The sequence below is a fragment of the Cetorhinus maximus genome, chromosome 15 (genome assembly GCF_964194155.1).
Source record: "Cetorhinus maximus chromosome 15, sCetMax3.hap1.1, whole genome shotgun sequence".
NCBI classification, from domain to species: Eukaryota; Metazoa; Chordata; class Chondrichthyes; order Lamniformes; family Cetorhinidae; genus Cetorhinus; species Cetorhinus maximus.
The window spans coordinates 69,885,199-69,907,466 of NC_135893.1; the positions used below are offsets into that span (position 1 = coordinate 69,885,199).

Here is a 22,268-nt window from a genome sequence, read left to right on the forward strand (position 1 = left end):
ACCTACAAGGCACAGGTCAGGAGTGTGATGGAATACACTCCCCTTGCCCAGATGAGTGCAACTCCAACAACACTCAAGAAGCTCAACACCATCCAGGACAAAGCAGCTCGCTTGATTGGCATCGCATCCGCCACCGAAGCATAATGTCAGCAATGTGTACCATCCACAAAATGCACTGCAGGAACTCACCAAGGCTACTTCGACAGCACCTTCCAAACCCACAACCTCTACCACCTAGAGGGATGAGGGCAGCAGATGAATAGAAACACCACCACCTCCAAGCCACTCACCATCCTGACTTGGAAATATATCGCCGCCTCTTCACTGTCACTGGGTCAAAATCCTGGAACTCCCTTCTGGATAGCGCTATGGGTGCTCCTACGCCGCGTGGACTGATGCAGTTCAAGAAGGCACCTTGCCACCACCTTCTCAAGGGAAATTAGGGATGGGCAATAAAAATGCTGGCCTAGCCAGCAAAGCCCACATTCCGTGAAAGAATTTAAAAAAAACTTTTGATCATCTATCCTAATGTCTCCTTTATATGGCTGTGTCAAATTTTGTTTGTTTGATAATGTTCCTGAACCCCCTTGGGATGTCTTATTATGTTAAAAGGTGCTATATAAATGCAAGTAGTTGTTGTTCAGCTTTGGAAGTAAACGAAACAGTGACATGAAAAACACTTATACACAAAAACTATAAGCTTACATAGTTGTGCATCGTTATGAAACCTAACTTGCTTTAATCTTGAGCACGGAGGTCGGGAACTCCAAGCCCTGTCAAACCTCGGACCTCCCCTGCATGCTCAGGCCAGGAGTGGGCTGCACATATACAGTTCTGCATCTTTACGTCCTTCGGGTCCAGGACAGGCCCTGCGCGCCTGCCCATAAAGAAATAAAAAAATGTGCAAAAAGGTGGGTCAGGTGACCACAGTGTGAAATGCCGTAGCCAGCAAGGGAGGGTGATGGGGAGAGGTCCTAAGAGGAAGTCCCAGGTAAGGGGCAAAGACAGGGGACAGCAAAGAAAAAAGTTAAGAAAAAAGGAAGGAGCAGAGAAACAGGCTGCAAGTTAGATAAAGGGCTGCAGAGAGCAAACTTTATGTAAAGAGGGCTGAGGTGAAGTCCTGATAATTGAAGAGGGCCACTGGGGCAGAGGCACCCCTTTGGAGCAGTAACGTTCTGCTTGGCATAGCCAAGGAACTGAAATTGTACTTGTGAATTGGTGTATGGGTGTACTCGGGAATCCAGGGGAACAGAATCTCAGAAGGCAAGATTGAAACCCTGCGAGGTGGGCCGTCGTTGAAGCCGTCCGAATTGGAGCAATTTTTGGAGAGAATTCCAAGGCAAGATCTTTGAAGGTGAAGATGGGGAGTTCTCATGAGAGAGACGGAATTTCAATGAGATTGCTTGACTCAGTGTTACTAATGTCAGGGTGGGTTATTGAGAAATCCATGGAATCTGTTTTGGGCGCATTTGGCACTTAGCGTAATGTGTGTGTTCAACCACCATTGGCTTGTTAATTCATATGTACCTCATAGAAACCCTGACTGTTAAGAGTATAGTGTAAATATTGTAAATTGTTTTATCGTTTTGACCTTGTAAAGTTTATTTTTGTTTGTTCAAAACCTGTGGAATCTTGTGACTTTCTTCACTGAGCAAGTGTCTTGAATCTCAAACTTTGTCTACTTTAAACAAAACTTTATCAGTACCAAACCAGATCTCACCAACAACCTGGGGATCTGGCCAAGGATCATAACAGCATAAATACAGATACAATCTTATTTTTGTAGAGGTGTGAGCCTTGCTGCTATAACCAGAACAATTGTGTTAATTTTTCATTATTATTTTGTGGTTTATTTTGTTAACTCCACCCTAAATTGTTTGTGAATATTGTTGTAACATTTCTCTTTGTAGTAACTGTGTTTGGTCTTGCATGGTTGTGCAGATACACTCTGATTCTTGGAAGCTACTGAGATATGGGTTATAATAGCAGATACTTCAAGGGGCCCATTCCAATCTCCCTGTGTCCTTACGTAGAACTCCTTTGCATGTGGAGAGGTGATGGCATAGTGGTATTGTTGCTGGACTAGTAATCCAGAGACCCAGGGTAATTCTCTGAGGACCTGGGTTCAAATCCAAATTTGAATTCAATAAAGATCTGGAATTAAAATGATGACCATTGTTGATTGTTGTCAAAACCAATCTGGTTCACTAATCTTTTTAGGGAAGGAAATCTGTCGCCCTCACCTGGTCTGGCCTACATGTGACTGCAGGCCCACAGTAATGTGGTTGACTCTAAAGTGCCCTCTGAAATGGCCTAGCAAACCACTCAGTCGTATCAAGTCACAAAAAAGGAATGAAACTGGACGGACTGCCTGGCAGTGACCTAGGCACCGGAAACGACTATGGCAGCCTCAGCCCTGTCGACCCTGCAAAGTCCTCCTTACTAACACCTGGGGGCTAGTGCCAAAATTGGGAGAGCTGTCTCACACTAGTCAAGCAACAGCCTGACATAGTCATCCTCACTGAATCATATCTTACAGACAATGTCCCAGACACCACCATCACCATTCCTGGGTCTGTCCCGTCCCACCGACAGGACAGACCCAGCAGAGGTGGCGGCACAGTGGCATACAGTCAGGAGGGAGTTGACCTGGGAGTCCTCAACATCGACTCCGGACCCCATGAAGACTCATGGTCTCAGGTCAAGCATGGGCAAGGAAACCTCTTGCTGATTACCATGTACCGCCCTCCCTCAGCTGAGGAATCAGTGCTCCTCCATATTGAACATCACTTGGAAGAAGCACTGAGGGTGGCAAGGGCGCAGAATGTACTCTGGGTGGGGGACTTCAATGCCTGTCACCAATAGTGGTTTGGTAGCACCACTACTGATCGAGCTGGCCGAGTCCTAAATGACATAGCCACTAGACTGGGTCTGCGGCAGGTGGTGAGGGAATCAACAAGAGGGACAAACATACCTGACCTCCTCACCAACCTGCCTGCCATGGATGCATCTGCCCATGACATTATCAGTAGGAATGACCACCACGCAGTCCTTGTGGAGACGAAGCCCCGCCTTCACATTGAGGATACCCTCTATCGTACTGTGTGGCTCTACCACCATGCTAAATGTGATAGATTTCAAACAGATCTAGTAACTCAAGACTGGGCATCCATGAGATGCTGTGGGCCATCAGCAGCAGCAGAATTGTATTCAAACACAATTTGTAACCTCATGGCCCAGCATATCCCCCACTCTACCAATACCATCAAGCCAGGAGATCAACACTGGTTCAATGAAGAGTGCGTGCCAGGAGCAACACCAGGCTAAGAATGAGGTGTCAACCTGGTGAAGCTATAACACAGGACTACTTCCATGCCAACCAGCATAAGCAGCAAGTGATAGACAAAGCTTAGCGATCCCGCAACCAACGGATCAGATCTAAGCTCTGCAGTCCTGCCACATCCAATCGTGAATGGTGGTGGACAATGAAACAACTCACTGGAGGAGGAGGCTCCACAAATATCCTCATCCTCAATGATGGAGGAGCCCAGCACATCAGTGGAAAAGATAAGGCATTTGCTACAATCTTCAGCCAGAAGTGCCGAGTGGATGATGCATCTCGGCCTCCTCTTGAGGTTCCCAGCATCACAGATGTGAGTCTTCAGCCAATTCAGTTCACTCCTCGTGATATCAAGAAATGGCTGAAGACACTGGATACTGCAAAGGCTATGGGCCCTGACAATATTCCGGCAATAGTACTGAAGACTTGTGCTCCAGAACTTGCAGTGCCCCTAGCCAAGCTGTTACAGTACAGCTACAACACTGGTATCTACCCGGCTATGTGGAAAATTGCCCAGGTATGTCCTGTACACAAAAAGCAGGACAAATCCAACTGGGCCAATTACCACCCCATCAGTCTACTCTCGACCCATTCCATTACTTTACTGATGATCATCAACAGTACTATCAAGCGGCATTTGCTAAACAATAACCTGCTCACTGTTGCCCAGTTTGGGTTCAGCCAGGGCCACTCAGCTCCTGACCTCATTACAGCCTTGGTTCAAACATGGACAAAAGAGCTGAACTCCTGAGGTGAAGTGAGAGTGACCGCACTTGACATCAAGGTTGCATTTGACTGTGTGGCATCAAGGAGCCTTAGCAAAACTGAAGTCAAAGGGAATCAGGGGGAAACTCTCTGCTGGTTGGAGTCATACCTAGCACAAAGGATGATGGTTGTGGTTGTTGGAGGTCAATGATCTCAGCTCCAGGACATCACTGCAGGAGTTCCTCAGGGTAGCGTCCTCAGCCCAACCATCTTCAGCTGCTTCATCAATGACCTTCCTCCCATCATAAGGTCAGAAGTGGGGATGTTTGCTGATGGTTGCACAATATTCAGCACCATTTACGATTTCTCAGATACTGAAGCAGTCCATGTCCAAATGCAGCAAGACATGGACAATATCCAAGCTTGGGCTGACAAGTGGCAAGTAACATTCGTGCCACACAAGTATCAGGCAATGACCGTCTCCAACAAGAGCGAATTCAGTCATTGCCCCCTGATGTTCAATGACATTACCATCACTGAATCCCCCACTATCAACATCCTGGGGGTTACCATTGACCAGAAACTGAACTGAACTAGCCATATAAATACTGTGGCTAAAAGAGCAAGCCAGAGACTAGGATTCGTGCGACGAGTAACTCACCCCCTGTCTCCCCAAAGCCTGTCCACAAGGCACAAGTCAGAAGTGCAATGGAATACTCCCCACTTGCCTGGATGAGTGCAGCTCATAACACTCTAGAAGCTTGACACTGTCCAGGACAAAGCAGCCTGCTTGATTGGCCGCACATCCACAAACATTCACTCCCTCCACCACCGATGCACAGTAGCAGCAGTGTGTACCATCTACCAGATGCTCTGCAGGAATTCACCAAGGCTTCTTCAACAGCACCTTCCAAATCCACACCACTACCACCTAGAAGGACAAAGGCAGCAGATGAATGGGAACACCACCACCTGGAAATTCCCCTCCAAGGCACTCACCATCCTGACTTGGAAATATATCACCGCTCCTTCACTGTCCCTGGGTCAAAATCCTGGAACTCCCTTCCTAACAGCACTGTGGGTGTACCTACACCACATGGACTGTAGCGGTTCAAGAAGGCAGCTTACCGCTACCTTCTCAAGGGCAACTAGGGATGGGCAATAAATGCTGGCCCAGCCAGCGAAACCCACATCCCATGAATGGATTAAAAAAAATGCATTCTAGATTTTTTGTAAGCCTGGCAATTGCATGTGGCAGTGACTTTGAATCTAGTGCATGAAGTTTGTGTACATGTCTGCCATGTGTGTGCAAGTGGTTGTGTATTTGAAGCTCATGTTTGGTTATTTTGGGTCTTTCTGATGACCTTCAGAACCCCTTCATTATACTACTGGGAGTCTCATGATTGTTGGCAGACTTTTGAGATGTCTGTACATTGTTTCAAATATGGTGGATTACGGATGCATCCATTAAATTGCCAGACAACCGCAAAATCTGAAACTAAAGTAATTTATTAACAGAGTTTATTACCGGGATGCAAGATTGTCGCAAGGAGTTCCCGTTCTGGTGTAATTCCAAAGTGTGAACAGACTTTAGGTTGGATTTGCTCAAACTGAAAGTACTGCTACAGAATACTCTCAGCTCGCGGATTCCATCAGCCGTAACCAAAGTGCCGGTGGAGACCGCAGGGAGGTGGGGGGGTGGCGCGATGCGACTGCATTAGCAATATCAGAAGAGTGTTTGTTTTTTTTTGTGTAGCACCCCGTCACTTGTCAGTGTCCAAAAGTGATTCATGTACAATGACTTGCTTTTAGAGCATAGCCACTGTTATGTAGGCAAAGGCAGCAGTCATAACGTGCTCAGGAATGTCTCTCATAACAATGAGATGAACGACCAGTTAATCTGTTTTGTTGAGGGAGAAATGTTGGTGACAGTGCCAGGAGAAGCAGAAAATTAAGAACAGCCATGATTGTATCCTTTTGAACAAATGTAAAGCTGTAGTGTTCATTGCTGACCTGTGTCGTAATATGCAGCAGAAGTAGTCTGTATTCGAATAGAATTACATGGAATTTACAGCACAGAGCCAGGCCGTTCAGCACAACAGGCCCATGTTGATGTTTCTGCTGCACAGGACCCACCATCTGCCCTACCTCATTTCACAGGATCAGCGTATCCGTCTAGTCCTTTCTCCACTATGTCTTAATCTCATTTCCCTTAAAATCCATCTGTACTATTTGCCTTAATTACTGACACTTGTGGTAGTAAGTTCTACCTTGTCACCGTTCCCTGAGTAAAGGTGTTTTAACTGAATTCCCTCTTGGATAGATTGGTGACTGTCTTGTATTTAACCTCTAGTTTTGGATTTTCTAGCTAGTGGAAACATCTCTGTTGATCTTTTTTTTATTCATTCATGGGATGTGGATGTTGCTGGCTAGGCCAGCATTTATTGCCATTCCTAATTGCCCTTGAAAAGGTGGTGGTGAGCTGCCTTCTTGAACCGCTACAGTCCACTTGTTGTAGGTATTGACCCCCTTCATAAGTTTAAAGACCTCTATTAGGTCACTCAGCCTTTTCTAGAGATAAGAGCCCCGGCCTGTTGACTTCCTTGCCCTGGTAGTTGTATTCTCGTTGTTCTGGTATCCTTGTAATTATTTTTTGCATCTTCGCCAAGGTACCGCTGTCCTTTGGGGATGTCAAATATAGGCCAGAATCTTGTGGGGACGATGGGGGTCTCGGCTGCTGGATGGAGAGCCAGCCAGATCCCTGCGTTACCTCTTTTTTTCGCAAGGCCCGTTGCATCTTGTTCCATCTGTGCACTTGACAGGCTAGAAGTGGGTCTTTCCCAGGATCGAGGACCCCAGAGACGGAAGTCCTGCCTGCCAAGAGCTGCCAGCCAATCAGAGGCCGGCAGCTCTATTGAACTGCAGCATCTCCAGAGAGTTGGTGGCTGCTGCCGGCACAACACCCACCTGAGGCCCCGGAGCCCCTCTGGATCCCAAACCACAGGGAGTGATGCAGGGAGGCAGATTGTGGGAGGGTGGAAAGGGGCATTGGCAGCAAGGGCAGTGCATTGGCTGTCATCAATGCCTGCCGCCGCCGCCGCCCCCCCCCTGCCAATGGAAGTGCACAAGCAATCCTGATGGGGTTTGCTTGTTGTGCTTCCCTTATGGCCAGCTCCCACCACCTGGGTTAATAGCAGCAGCAGTAGAATGAGACCCTTAAGTGGCCTTTAATTGCCCACTTAAGGGTCTCAATTGGCAGTAGGGCAGGAAGCTGTCCGTGGACTTTCCTGCCATGGTCTTAATTAGGTTTGGAGGCAGAAAGGTGACAGGGTCATCATCTGCCAATCTCCCACCTGGTTAAATGCCTCTCAGGGGAGTTCACCAGATGCTGCTCATAGTTATCAATTTTCCTACCTCAAAGTTTCTTGCACTTATTTGTAATTCCCATTTTCATTAACTTTTCCACCATCTACTCTGTCTCATGTTTCTCTCTTTCTATTTCACTTCCCACTTCTCCCCTCCTGAGGATTAGCTGCCCAGGTTCAGTGCACAAAGCTATTTACTCAACCTGGTGTTTCTTTATTATCCCATCTATATAAATGTCTGTCTTGTGACTTTGGAAATAGAAGAGAGTATTAAATTGACACACAAACTGATAATGAAACCGGTGACTTCTTGGCTAATTTGGATAGTGTATGCACCATACAAGAGTGTTCTGATAGAGCTCTTATTATGCAAGCATAACAAATCGAAAATTCTTGATTTTGGTTTTAATTAAAGAAGTAGATGGTGCCTTGGAACTATATCAGGTTTGTTCATTAACTACCTCCCTTTCTTCCTTTGAAATGTTACTTAAGCCCTACCTATCTTTGACTAAAGTTTTGGTTGTCTACCTAATTTCACCTGTGTGGCTTGTTTTCTAATTTTCCTTTATAATGCTCCTGTGAAGTGTCTTGGGAATTTTTATTATGTTCAAGGTGCTATATAAATACAAGTTGTTGAATCCTATTGAGGTCCACAGTGGATCAAAAGTATTTATGTATTATGGATATTTTAGTATGTAGCTTTGTCATTTCTGTTTCTGCATTATTCATCTTGGAAACCTGAATTTCAAACAGTTTAAGGGATTGAAAGTAGGTCTCTGAAATAGTCTTGTGATTCTGGTGATAGATCTGACCTTTAACACTCCTGCACTTGTTTCAGAGGTACCTATTTCATGCGTGGCATTATGCTGCAATGCTATGATAATGACATTGGTGCAAGAACATTAAACACATTTAACATGCCTTGGGCCTTGCCAGTAATCTGGCCTTTGGTATTCAAGACTTAAAGAACTGCTTTATATTTGATCAGAAAAAATCTTTGTGTACAGTTTTCTTTATGCATGTTTGTAATTGCAGCATTTACTGTGACATTTGTGCTACATATTACTACAACAAAAACTTCCATTTATATAGCACCTTTAACATTGTAAAACATTCCAAGGCACTACACAGTAGTGCATTTTTTAAAAACTGACAATGGGCTACATTAAGAGTTCAGGTCACCAAATGCTTGGTCAAATAAATAGGCTTTTCAGGATAGTCTTGAAGGAGGAGAGAGGGGTAGAGAGGTTAAGGAGGGAAGTTCGAGCTCTGGGCCAAGGAAGCTGAAGGCATAGTTACCAGTGGTGTAGCAATTTTATTTTAGAAAAAAATTGTGGATGCACAAGAGACCAGAATTGGAAGGATATGGAGATTTCGGAATGTTGTAAGACTGGAGGAGTTTAAAGATGGGGAGGAGCGAGGCCAAGGAGGAATTTGCAAACATGGATAACAATTTTAATATCAAGGCATCGCCAGACAAGGAGCCAATGTACAGGATGTAGAGTTTTAGATGAGTTCAAATTAACAGGGAGCGGGGGGTGAGTTCAGCCAGGAGAGCGCTACTCAACTGAAAATAAATACTTGTCTGTAAAATCTGGTCTGAGTAATGAATGCTCAACTTTTTGCCCTGAGACTATTAAATTCAGTTGGCAGAATTCTGCAAGTGTGGTAATTGCTAATCCTTGGGTCTCTCAGTTCTGCAAAGGTAAATTCCCCAGTTCAGACTGGACAACAATTACTTGCAAATACTGCTGTTGAACCATTGAGGGCAGTAAAATATTTCTAACACAAAGAAATACTGGAAGATGATGATCTTTCATTGCTGGAAATTACCTAAACTGTCTAGAGAATAGTTCAGCTCAATCTTTACACTTTAGAGTTTGCCAGTTTGAGTGGAAGCAAGAAATTCTTCCTGGAACCGATTACAGTATGCCTCTCTCCAGCTTGCAATTTATTGTGAAGTTGAAACATTCAACATAAGGCCACCTTTTTGGTGCCTTTCTCTTTGCAATATTTTTGTAGGATGTACCGACTCCTTCGTCACAACTCCCCTGTTAATGAAGCAGTCCCTGTCGATACTCAGCAAGACCTGGACGACATTCAGGCTTGGGCTGATAAGTGGCAAGTAACATTGACACCATGAAAGTGTCAGGCAATGACCATCTGCAACAAGAGATAATCTAACCATTTCCCCTTGACATTTAGCGGCATTTCCATCGCTAAATACCACCACCTCCCCCACCCCCAAACTAGCAACATCTTAGGGGTTACCATTGACCAGAACTGAACTGGACTAGCTATATAAATATTGTGGCTACAAGAATAGATCAGAGTCTGGGAATTCTGTGACTAGTAACTCACCACCTGCCTCTCTAAAATCTGTCCACCATCTACAAGGTACAAATCAGGAGTGTGACGGAATACTCTCCACTTGCCTGGATAAGTGCAGCCCCAAGAGCACTCAAGAAACTCAACATCCTCCAGGACAAAGCAGTCTGCTTGATGGGCACCTTATCCACCAACTTAAACATTCACTGCCTCCACCGCGCCCCCATGCACAGTAGCAGAAGTGTGTACCATCTGCAAGATTGCCTGCAACAATTGGCCAAGGCTCCTTTGACAGTACCTTCCAAACGTTTACCACCTAGAAGCACAAGGGCAGCAGATGCATAGGAACACCACCACCTTCTTGAGGGCAATTAGGGGTGTGCAACAAATGCTGGCCTTGTCAGCAACACCTACATCCCATGAAATCAACCTCAAAATAAAAAAAAGGCCTTAAGTAGCCACATGGCCATTGACATTAAGAATACTGACCTTGTGCATTGTTGAAATTTGTCTTTGTCTCGATCTCAAATCGATGTTGCCTACCTTTTTTTATAGATCCCCTGCTCTGGAATCATTTAAATAAAAGCTGAGCCGCTTTGCTTTAGGTTGTTCATTCTTCAATATCATTATTGAACAGGTATGTTGAGGGCGCCATCTTGTGACAGTTAATGCATTTTTTTCCCTCAATCTTCGTCAAATATATTTCCTGTCAATGTTTTATCTTTTTGGGGGGGCTGTAGGGGCATGGCTGCATTGTGCAAGAAAGGATAGGAACAGATTGAATTCCATATGTGTTGGAAACTCGCATGACTACCCAGAAATGAAATGTTTTGTTAGTGGTTTGGATCCTCTTGCACTTATGATGTAGCATACCAGAACAAATACAGTATATGCTTCAGTTGTCTGGGCCCTAAGCCCTAAAATTCCCTCCCTACACCTCTGTGCCTTTCTACCTCGCTTTGCTTCCTTAAGACACTCCACAAAATCTACCTCTTTGACCAAGATTTTGGTCACCTGACCTTAATACCTCCTCATGTGGCTCAGTGCCATAATTTCTTTTATAAAGCTCCTGTGAAGTGCCTTGGGACTTTTAATTACATTATAGATGCCAGTAGTTGTGTATTAAAATGTATTGCAGTAATAAAATTATGTAATTAAAGACTTCAGTGTTGTGCTGCCAGTGCAGTTTGTACAGAGCTGCATTTATCTCTGACAATTAGTCTGGGTGACCATATTCTGTAGGTATAACTTTTTGTGTCAGCTTCTGCTCAGTGGTAGCATTTTTGCCTTTGAGTCAGACGTCAGGACTTGGATCGTAATCTAGGCTGATGCTTCAGTGCATTGTTAAAAGTGCTGTGTCTTTCGGATGAGCTTTATTAAACTGAAGCCTTGTCTGCCTTTTTTGGTTGGACATATAACTCCCATAGCCTTGTTCAAAGAAAAGTAGGAAACTTCTCCAGGAGTCCTGCTCAACATTTATCTCTCAACCAACATAATTAATTATCTGGCCATTTACCTGGTTGCTATTTTGTAGGTCCTTGCTTTGTGTAAATTGGTTGCTGTGCTTTTCCTATGTTACGATGTAGATTATACTTTAAAATGCTTCATTGACTGTTTAGCATTTTGGGATGTTCTGAAATCATCAAAGGTGCTATATCAATGAGAGTTGCTTTTGGCCTTTGTAAACACCCTAAGGTTTAATTCCCATTATTTGAGATTCTGATCCAGCAGATGTACCGTTACAAACTGGAGAACTTTGCATTATCTTTGCAGAGACACAGCATATAATGTATTGCAATGTGTGTTTCTTGTACAAACAATATGTTTTTATTGCTTTTGAGCTGTTTTCAAGGGACGCTGACAAATGGTAGTTATCTTAAGGAATTTATGTAGAAAATCCCAGCAAATTGGTTCAAAAATGGTTGTGACTTCACAGTGCCACAAAGGTTTTGTATTAACAGTGCCACATTGAATTTGGCTACACCATCCCATTTAATTAAGTTACAGTGCGAATTTTCCTGCCACCAGAGTAGCCACAAAATGTGACAGCAGTAATCAGAGGCTTGCATGCAAACTTTACTGCACTTTCACCGATTTAATATACAATTTCATCTGCACTCAAAGTCCTTTTTTTGAATTTTACATGTTTGCTGGTCAGCACACATGCATGATGTTTTTAGTCCTTAATGCTGCTCTCTGAGTAATCATGTTTGACAGATCACTAGAAATTGATAGCTTTCATTTTTATTAAGGTGAGGAGTTAGAGAAAAGTATAGAGAGTTGCAATTGTGCATAAAGAGTTGGGGCATATGAGGAAATACTGGTTTTGGGTACATAACCATGTTTAAAAAAAAAAGATTTGGGATTAAGTGAGCATCTCACTCATCCACCCCACTGCTTGTACACACTAAAGTACTTAGAAAATTTCATGAACAGTGAGCAAGAATACCTGGAAGCAGAAATTCTTGTGGAAAACTGAGATGTGCTTAGTGGTGGAATCATGTTGTAAATGGTGGAAACTGATCTGGCAAATATTGAACATGGTTAGAACACGGGGTTGTTTGTGGTGGGGGCGGTCCTTGCTATTTTAAAGGATGAGGAGTAGCGATAGAATGGGTATGATCAAGGCTGTTGGTCATGGTCCAGTAGTTTGTAGAGATTGAGCGTGCACATGCAACTACATGCAGCAGAGAGAGTGGACTGCACAGAAGCTGAAGTCAGTAGTTAGATGAATATTGAATATCTCACACGTATTAGGGATAGATCTAAATGACTAATGTATTTCGAAGGCTGTAGATCCAATTCCTATTTCAAGTGAAATAGTGTAAAATGTCCTAGTTATGATCTCGCCTTCCCCCACCACTCCCCTCAAAAGTATCTTCACAGCTCTGAGATACATAGTGATGCCTTTTCAGTTACTGCTGTGTCTGTTCTGTGTTACTGGTGAGTGCGCAACTGCTGCGCTTGAACTGTGATAATCAGCCAGCAGTATGATTAAATTATACATTTTGTCCTTGCCAAAGTTGGACAGTCGGGAGAAATAATTTGGTGCTAAATAATGCTGGGGTGAATATTGATGACTATAGGTCTGTCCTGATAGTGGGAACAATTTGAGATGATGAATTAAGACTGCTGCATTTAGTTGCAATTCAATCGTTTGAGGGGAGTTGTAGAGAGTAAAAGTGCAGAGTTGTCTCTTAACAGTTAATGTGCTGTAGACATTTAAATTAGTTGGTGGTAGGTTAAATGCCCAGGAGAACCAAGAACAATTTTTACATCTGATGTGACACAGCACTGGATTTACACAATGTGTCAAACAGATGTGGAGTGAATCTTTCTTCCTCCTGAGAGTTCCACCATGGAATCGAGCCAGCCCTGTATCTGGATTTACACTACAATTTTAGCATTGGTTCAAAAGGAAGACTGAAAAGAAGAAACTTAATGTACAACATTAAAGTGCGTTATTTAAAATGGATTTCTTTCCCATGGTATATTGACATCCTAGCACTTAAAAAGCCTAAGGTCAATGCTGTAATATTTACTCCCGATGGTTGCAAGTAAAACATTCAGCAAGGTTGTTTGTTGGCCTATTTCCTGTGTAATGAGCATCTTTATGTTTTGAGGTGGGGAGATTGAATGTGACTGGTTATGTACTGACTCCACATTGAGGTTTTGTATTGTGGACTTCCTTTTTAACCCAGTGGAATTTCAGCCTGTCACATTGATCTAATGCTGACAACCCTATTAAAATGGTGTTGCAGCAGGGCTGATAACTTTTGCAGTGTTGCCTGATGTTTGAGAGACACTCTTCACTATAATACAGGAAAGAACATTCAGAAAGCAGAAGTTCTTAGAATCCCAATGGGCTGTTTTCTATGTGCTGCACACAAGAAAAATAGGAGTTCTTGTGGTGAGGGAAAGAAAGGGGTGATCCAAAATAACCCAGGGACTTGCATTCTTCCCAAAACGCTAGATTTTAAAACGCTGGGTTTTAAATTGGTTAATCGAACTGAACTTCCTCCCTGATAGCACTGTGGATGTACCTACACCGCATGGACTGCAGTGGTTCAAGAGGGCAGCTCACCACCACCTTCTCAAGGGCAATTAGGGATGGGCAATAAATGCTGGCCTAGCCAGCGATGCCCACATCCCATGAATGAATTAAAAAGAAGTTAATCTATCAATTTCATTTTTCTGGATATTTTATACATGTGGCGGTTTTTAATCCTAAATGTTTTCCAACTTTGAACAGTGTCCCTAATTCCTGCCCTGTGAGTCCACGTGGTGCCGGCTCCTCTGGATACCGTTTTGGACGCAACATCACCAGAGATCTACAGCTAGCAGCAGCGTTTGCAGAAAAAGCAGCTTCCGAGCAACAGGCAGAAACATCTGGTGGTGACAGCCCCAAGGTTTGGAAATGTGTTAATAGTATAGATCTCAGTTCTGTAGTTGAAGTGATCTTTCCACCTCCCCAGATTTGCTCCTCTTTTGTCTCTGCTGCTGAAGATGGTGACTCATGCTGGTATAAGAACGTAACATAAGAAATAGGAGCAGGAATAGGCCATTCAGCCCTTTGAGCCCACTCTGCCATTCAATGAGATCATGGCTGATCTACTTCAACACCATTTTCCTGCACTATCCTCATATCCCTTGATGTTTTAAATATGTATAATCCTATCGATCTCCATCTTGAACATACTCAACGACTGAGCCTCCACAATCCTCTGGGACAGAGAATTCCATAGATTCACCACCCTCCGAGTGAAGAAATTCCTTCTCATCTTAGTCCTAAATGGCCTGCCCCTTATTTTGAAACTCTGTCCCTTGGTTCTAGACCTGCCCCCCTAGTCAGGGGAAACATCCTTCCTGCATCTACCCTGTCAAACCCTGTAAGAATTTTGTATGTTTGAATGAGATCACCTCTCATTCTTCTAAACTCCAGAGAATAATGGCCCAGTCTATTTGATCTTTCCTCATTGGACAATCCCTCCATCCCCGGAGTTAGTTTGGTGAACCTTTGTTGCACTCCCTCGATGGCAAGTATTTCTTTCCTTGGGCAAGGAGACCAAAACTGCACAGAATACTCCAGATATGGTCTCAGCAAGGCTCTGTATAATTGCAGTAAGACATCTTTACTCCTATACTCAAATTCTCTTGTAATAAAGGCTAATATACCATTTGGCTCTACTGATGTCAGCAGCCCTTTTAATAGCTTGTCCAATTTCTTCATACATGATTCCAGACATTGAGTTTCAGTCGTCTGTTGTTGCCCAATATCAACAAATATGGTTTCTAGCAAAAGTGCTGGACAATGATCAGATCCACAGTGGGAAATCCTTCTGTTTCACCCTCTGCTTTTCTCCCCACTCCTCCCTTTCCCCAGCTTGGGGATACTGATCCCAAATACCAACATATAACGCTGCTCCAACTGAGATCAATTAGCTTAGCACAAACTGGAGATCAAAATGAGGACCTTCCTGGCCTGTGTGTGTGAAAATTGATTTGTAAGCTTCTAGGTGCACCATGTCATTGTTCAGGGTGCATCATCATTGTCCTTTACTACATACTTCAGAATCTTTACAAGAATGCACTGTTTGAGGGTGATACTACAGAACTCGTGCTTGTATTCTGTCCAATATGTTAGACCTGGGTTTTTTAATTAAATGTCAGTAAAACTAATTAAGTTTAACAAAGAATGTTCTGTTGAAATTCTGACCCTAACCATTTTTCAAAGAGGTGTACCGTCTCAGTGTGAGTCTGTGTTTTTGTTAATATTGAGTTTCTTTTTGGCTAGGATGATTCAAAGCCTCCCTATTCCTATGCACAGCTGATTGTACAGGCCATATCTTCTGCTCAGGACAAACAGCTAACACTAAGCGGCATCTACGCACATATCACAAAGCATTACCCTTACTACAGGACAGCTGACAAAGGATGGCAGGTGGGTGAACTCATGAAGTGGCATTGGCATAGAAATGTAAAAGTGAGAGCAATTTATTTGGTAATTTACCTAGTTATGCCATGAATGATTTTATCAAATTAACCAAACTTTGGAAGTGTCTTGCTCATCAGATACTAATCTTTATCTTTACAATGTAAGTGTAATTTGGTTAAACATTATTTATGGGGATTATTTAAATCTTATTGAATTAATAATTCTTTTTTAAAAAAACCCAGTTCACGCCCAAGTAAACATCTGACAGAATTTCTGCCTGCTGTATCCCACTAATTTGAAGGTTATGCCTCCTTGTTCTGGATTCCCCCACCAGAGGCAGTAGTTTCTTTATATCTGCCTTATCAAATATCGACCTTATCAAATCACTTTATTTTAAACAGCTCTATAAGATCACCCCTCAACTTTCTACATGCAAGCCATGCTTATGCAATCTGACATCATAATTCAATTTATTTAAGCCATGTTATCTTTCTGATTAATCTGACCTGTACCTCCTCCAAAGCCAATATATCCTTCTTGCGTACTCCAGATGGGTCTGACCAAGATTCCACAAAACTGAAGTATAACTTTCTTCCTTTCATCCTCCCACCTTTCGTGTTGCAGATTGAGGTAAAGTCACCATTTCATTAATCTTTTTGTGCCTGTGCACAATGTTTTAGTGAGTTGTCTTCTTGGACACTCAAAATCTCTACGCTTTTTCACAGGCTAGGATTTTCCAGCCCTGTTGTGGCAGGACCCGCCAATGGAGACTCAGCGGCCCTGCCAAAAGTCCATTGACTTTCGGCACAAACGGATGGTCCTAGCAGTGGGCGGGGCCAGAAAATCTCACCCACAGTTCCTATTTTCTTACCATTTTAGAGAAAATACTCTGATTTGTCTTTCTTGAATCCAAAGTGAATGACCTCATACTTCCCTTTTGAGCTCCATTTGCCTCAGTTTTGTCCACTCATTTAATTTGTCTCTGTTAATCCTGCTTCCATCCGTGCTAATTATTGTCATCTTTCAATTTGACTATACAGCTCTGTATTCCATCTTACAAATCACTGAAGAATATGGTGAAAAGTTGAGGTCCCAGTACAGATCATGGGGAACATCACTTGTTACATCCCACTGAGTCAAAGTATATACCCTTTATCCCTATAACAGTACTGAAGTTCACAAGTATTTGTTATCTGAATTCGCTAAAAGAACCAGAGGCAAACGTGAGGGGGGAAAGAAATTACACAGTGAGTTGTCATGCTTAAAAGGATGGATAAAAGCAGATTCCATAACTTTTGAGTAAACACTTGAAGCAGGAAAAATTGTTGAGCTATGGGAAAGAGCAGGAGGTAAAACTGTCACAGATATAATGAGCCGAATGGCCTCCTGTGCTGTATCATTCTATGGTTCTGGATGTAATTCTATAATCTGAAGATATGTGAATTTAAGCATTGCCATCAATGCACTTCGATTTATAGCCCCTATTTAAAAATGAGCACGGGCTTGACCTTTAACTGGGAGAATGTGGACGGTGCAAAGTAGTGGATGATTTATTTGGGTGGTGTAAATGCAGTTTTTGGGGTCAAAACTAGTATTCGATGGTCATACTTGCCAATATCATGTGTCACAGGCTGAAAAAAGTCAGAAACTTTGTTTCCAGATGAAAATTTAATGTGTAGTGAATAATGAGACCCCATATAAATCCTGTTCTTTATGCTGGGACTGTACTCACCATTGTTCATGCCTGATAAAATGGGTGTTTATTGTCATGTTCTGTCCTGAAAACACACAACTCATTTTCAGAAAGGATCCTTGAAGCTTGTAGAAAGAAAAAATTATCGTCCTATCTGTCCAGGCTAGTTTTGATACCCAGGTTCTAAAGGTAAAAGGACAGTGCGCTATTTGTGCTGCCCATTCCTCCAAAAAGTAATTTCTTAATTAACAAACATAATTCCTGTTTTTGACAGGAATTGGAATTTATGACTATAGGAACACAAACCTATTCTGAGAGGTTTTTTCCCCAGACTTTTTTTCTGATTTAAAACTTAAAATAGTTGTTATAATCAGAGACAGAAGAATCAGAGATTCTTAATTAAAAGCAATTCGCTCCATTGCTAAATTAACTTTTTAGATTCTTGATGGTGGATTAAAAGGTTCCTTCTTGATTCAATTTCCATATTACAAAGCATGTGCAGAATGTGATGTGGCGGGGGCTGCTTTTGTCATAGTAAGGTCATTACTCAGCCTGTATAAAATATATTTTAAAAATTATCTTAAAATGCTAGAATGAGCTTTTTTCTTAAAGACAAAAAACTAAAATGGTGTGGGATAAGGAAACAAATTCAAAAACCAAATGCTCCAACCAGCAGGACAAATAATAAAAGATTAAAGATTAGTGGCTTCATCTTGTGAACAGACAACTGCCCAGACTTCCACAAGTATGTTGAAAGACAGCGAAACTGGATTTGTGGTTTGAAGCAACACTCAGCAGATGGGTTTGATGTAGGGCTGCAAACTAGAAGTTGTAATACAGAAAGGAGAACTATACAATGGGTGCATAGTATACTTGGCATGTGTCTAATAGACTTCAAAAAGGACAGTGAGTTATACAGGCAGTTCCCCTGAATGGACTACAAGCTCTTGTTGATATGTGCTTTGGCTTACATTTTTATAATGTATGCTTGGGAATTGGATGTAGACTTGAAAAGTAAAGATTTTCGGGGTTCTGGGGAAAGATTAGGAGATGGGACTAATTTGGATAACTTTCAAGGAGATGGCACAGACGTGATGGGCCACAAGGCCCCCTTTGTTCTATTGTATGATTCTACGTTAACTTTCAGGTGAAAAATAAACTTAAAAGCCCTTGCAATTTTACATTACATGACTTGTTATGTAACTAAAATAATTGCTGTGTTTTGTTCAGTCAATCTGACCTTGTGTTTTTAATTGTAGTTGAGCTTTCAGTATTATTTTTTTCCTTTGAGACAGAATTCAATCCGCCACAACCTTTCTTTAAATCGCTATTTTATCAAAGTACCACGGTCGCAGGAAGAACCCGGAAAGGGGTCATTTTGGAGAATTGACCCTTCATCGGAGGCAAAGTTGGTGGAGCAGGCATTCCGAAAACGCAGGCAGCGAGGGGTCTCTTGTTTCAGGACGCCATTTGGACCCATCTCCTCCAGGTTGGAAGCTATACCAATTTGTATTTCAAATGTTAATGATAGTTTTAAATTGTAGAACACAAGTGAAATGCTTTTGACTGAGCTCATGATAAACCTCAGGCCCTGCTGTGTAAAGTATTGATTAATGTAGGGATAGCTATTTTCAGTTGACCCTAATGAAATCTGGAATAATATACACCTACCTTTGCTATGATAGGAAAAAATGAAGAGCTCCAGGTACTTAATTTATATTATATCTATATATTATTAATAGTTATTCCAGACCTGTGTCTTTCTCTAGAGTGATTCGTGATGTAAACAAGATCCAGCTGAGGAATGCTTTGGTAAAAAGATAGCCCCAAACTGTACTTGTGGGAAATACTGTGAATGTTCTAAGACATAGATAACCTTGGGCTATTTTTCTACAGATGTAAATCTCCAATGGTCTGATACTTGACACATTTAATCCAAAATTTTCACTGCAGAGGCACCCATCATCTCATAATAGCTGTGGTACCCCAGATAATCCCCAAATGCTGTGGTAAAAACACTAAATGCTGCAGTAGTGCTGACTCTTTTTGCCTTCTTTTTCCCTTGTGCTGTCCTCTGGCTGTGTGCAGAGCTGAGTAAGTGTTTTCTGTTGTTCCTACTGTAATTATACTGTACCAATGTGCTCACTGATGGAAGTGATTTCTTAACCCATCTGTTTTAATTTGTAGAAAAATAAGTGGGACTGAAAGAAGTTGTAGGTTGTGTGGATTCCTAGTCTCACTTGGCTCAGTTAGTAGCATGTTCGTTTGAGGCAGACGGGTAGTGTGTTCAGGCCCCACTACAGTCTGGAGCATATGATCTAGGCTGACACTTCAATACAGTGCTGAGAGACTGCTGCATTGTCTGAGTTTCCCTCCATTTTAATTCACTGGGATTGTTGAGTATCTATCGTTTTCTGTAGGGCTGAGCTATGTCAAATGAATCTGCCTCCAGCCCTATGACCTAGATTCCTTCCAGTTCAAATCATATTTCTGATGCAATTTCAGGCTTTCCTTTTAGCTCTTTGGTTTGAAAATTTGAATCTTCAACAAAATGGCCCAAGAAACTAGCAAATTCAAACAAAACTTAGGTGGGTTCCAGTTTCATCAGTTTAGATTCAGTTACTGCTGCTCTTGTCATTGGGTCTCCACTCTAGTGCTAGGATATTTGCCAACTTTAATTTGGTGTTGCTTCCTCCTTTCCTTTGCCAGCAAAAAAGAGCAAAGGAATGCTACTGAAGCAGAACAATCCCTGCTTCCAAATGGCAAGCGAAGTTTTAGTGCAGACTTCCACCTGCTGCTGTTTTGCTTGATGACCTGGAAATGAGTGAAATCTCAGGCAGTAGTATTTGGTCATGTTCGTGGTTTTCTGTACAAGCAAGTCTGAATGGCACTTTTGAGGATGGTGGTTTCCTGGTCTTTCAAGTGGAAATTTTAAACTGGAATTTGTAAACTTTGGCACAGTCAAACGATTTTTGAACTTAATTCATTTGGTAGCCTCCTGTTCTTGATATCCTGCAGGATTTCAAGAACAGGAGGCTACCAAATTAATTGAGCTCAAAAATCCTTTGACTGTGTTTTAAAGCTAGTACTGGCTCCTTTCTGTATTTTCAGCCTCATTAGCAGTGCAATAGAGTAAAAGATCAATGGCTCCACATTTAGATTACAGAAGCAGTGTGGTCTTAATTACATTGGACCTATTTTATCCTTTTCAAATCAATATTTCTAAATTACTTTATTCCCTTTCCAATTTCCATTAGCTTTCCCCATACATTTAGTTGAGCAGGCATACAGGCAACATACTACCTTCTTCTAATTTCTTTTCTATAACTCTGCTTGGGCCAGGTGACGTGTTATTCTTCTCCAGTCTACCACCCTAAGTAAATTTGAGTTCATCCAGACTCCGCTAATGCTCAGCCAGCCAGCATCATCCATCACCCCTTTGCTTACTAATCAACATTGGCTCCCAGTCCAACAACTCCTTAATTTTAAAATACTCGTCCTTGCTAAAATATTCATCCTCGTTCTGAGATTGCGAAACTAAGACTTGGCATATGATCTTGAAAGAGATGGGCCATAAGTAACCAATTTCCTGTTCCTAAACTTTTTGTTTTATTTACTGCGGGGTGACGACCTAGAATGTAGTGATTCACAAGATAGTTTTGGATGAAGACCCTTATCATTCCAGAATACCAAGTCTATTGTCTTTCCATTGTAGCATCCTGCTGGTTTCTTAGATGTCAGTGCCCTAGTTTCAGTCACTCTTTTCATCAAGTTCTTTTCAAAGTGGACTCTCAATCTGTGACTATTTTAACTCTGGCACATTTCCTCTTAAAACAGATTTTGCCAGTCTGCCTTCAATAGTGCCGATGCTTTAAAAGTATACAGCACTAAGTGTAAATGGTTCATTTTACTAGGATAACTGCTTTATTAGTATTAATTGTGGTCCTCCAAGGGCAGAATTTTCCAGTCAGTGTGCGGGGATAGGCCCGACACGCCGATGCGTAAAATGACGTACGATGATGTCAGGCGTGCATCCCGACGTCATTGCGCGCCATCACGATATTTCGTTCGACGGGTACGCGCCAGAGTCAGCTGCGCGCCCGCTAAAATTTAAACGGCCTATTTAGGCCATTAAGAAATTAATTGAACCGCTTGTGAATGCTGCCCATCCAACCTTAAGATCCCATTAAGGTTGGCAGGCAGGTGAAAAGCCCAAGTGGCCTTCGCGTTTTTCAGGAAACCTCACCCATAAGCGGGATGTGGTTTCCTGAAGCTTTTATTAAATAAATAAATATTCATAAATATAAAAACATGTCCCCACTCATGCGACACAGTCACATGAGGGGACATGTTTAAATACATTTTTAAATAATTTCATTGAATGGATATTAAAATAATTAATCTCCCTGAGGCAGCTCCGAGCCTCAGGGAGATTGTTGTGCTCTTTCACGCGCATGCGCGAAAGAGCGCTGGCACTGACTCTCCCTCCTCCCCCCCGCCTGCACAGATAGCGCTCTGCCTGTTGCGTATTACGCTGGGCAGGCCTTAATTGGCCCACCTGCATAAAATGACGGTGCGGAGCCAATTTGCGGGCGGCGATCAGCTCTGCACCTGCTCCGCCCAGCCTGCCTGCCATAGGAAAAATCCTGCCCCAAGAGTTTTGCTTTATCATTAGCACTTACTGAAGCAATCAACCAAACTCCATTAGAACTAGTTTAGCAGCAGTTGCAGTTTTTTTTTTCATTTTATTAGATTGACGGAAGCTCATGCGAGCAACCCCCAAGAATCCAGATTTACAGAAATAGTCTGGAATATCAAATCCCTTCTTCTAATTTATAACACTGTTGTGAGATCTTAATATTGTCTTCCACAAACTTCCAAATGCTGCTTTTAAGTCATTTC

At 42.4% G+C, this 22,268-nt stretch overlaps 1 protein-coding gene across 1 annotated transcript in view; it reads left to right on the forward strand.

The window, feature by feature from the left end:
• The window catches only part of foxk1 (forkhead box K1), a 98,715-nt gene that overhangs the window by 68,302 nt on the left and 8,145 nt on the right, over positions 1–22,268 (forward strand). Inside the window, exons 3-5 of the mRNA XM_078558603.1 lie at positions 13,991–14,147; positions 15,533–15,679; positions 18,662–18,855. Of these exons, the coding sequence (XP_078414729.1) occupies positions 13,991–14,147; positions 15,533–15,679; positions 18,662–18,855 (498 nt within the window). The remainder of the gene's footprint in view (positions 1–13,990; positions 14,148–15,532; positions 15,680–18,661; positions 18,856–22,268) is intronic.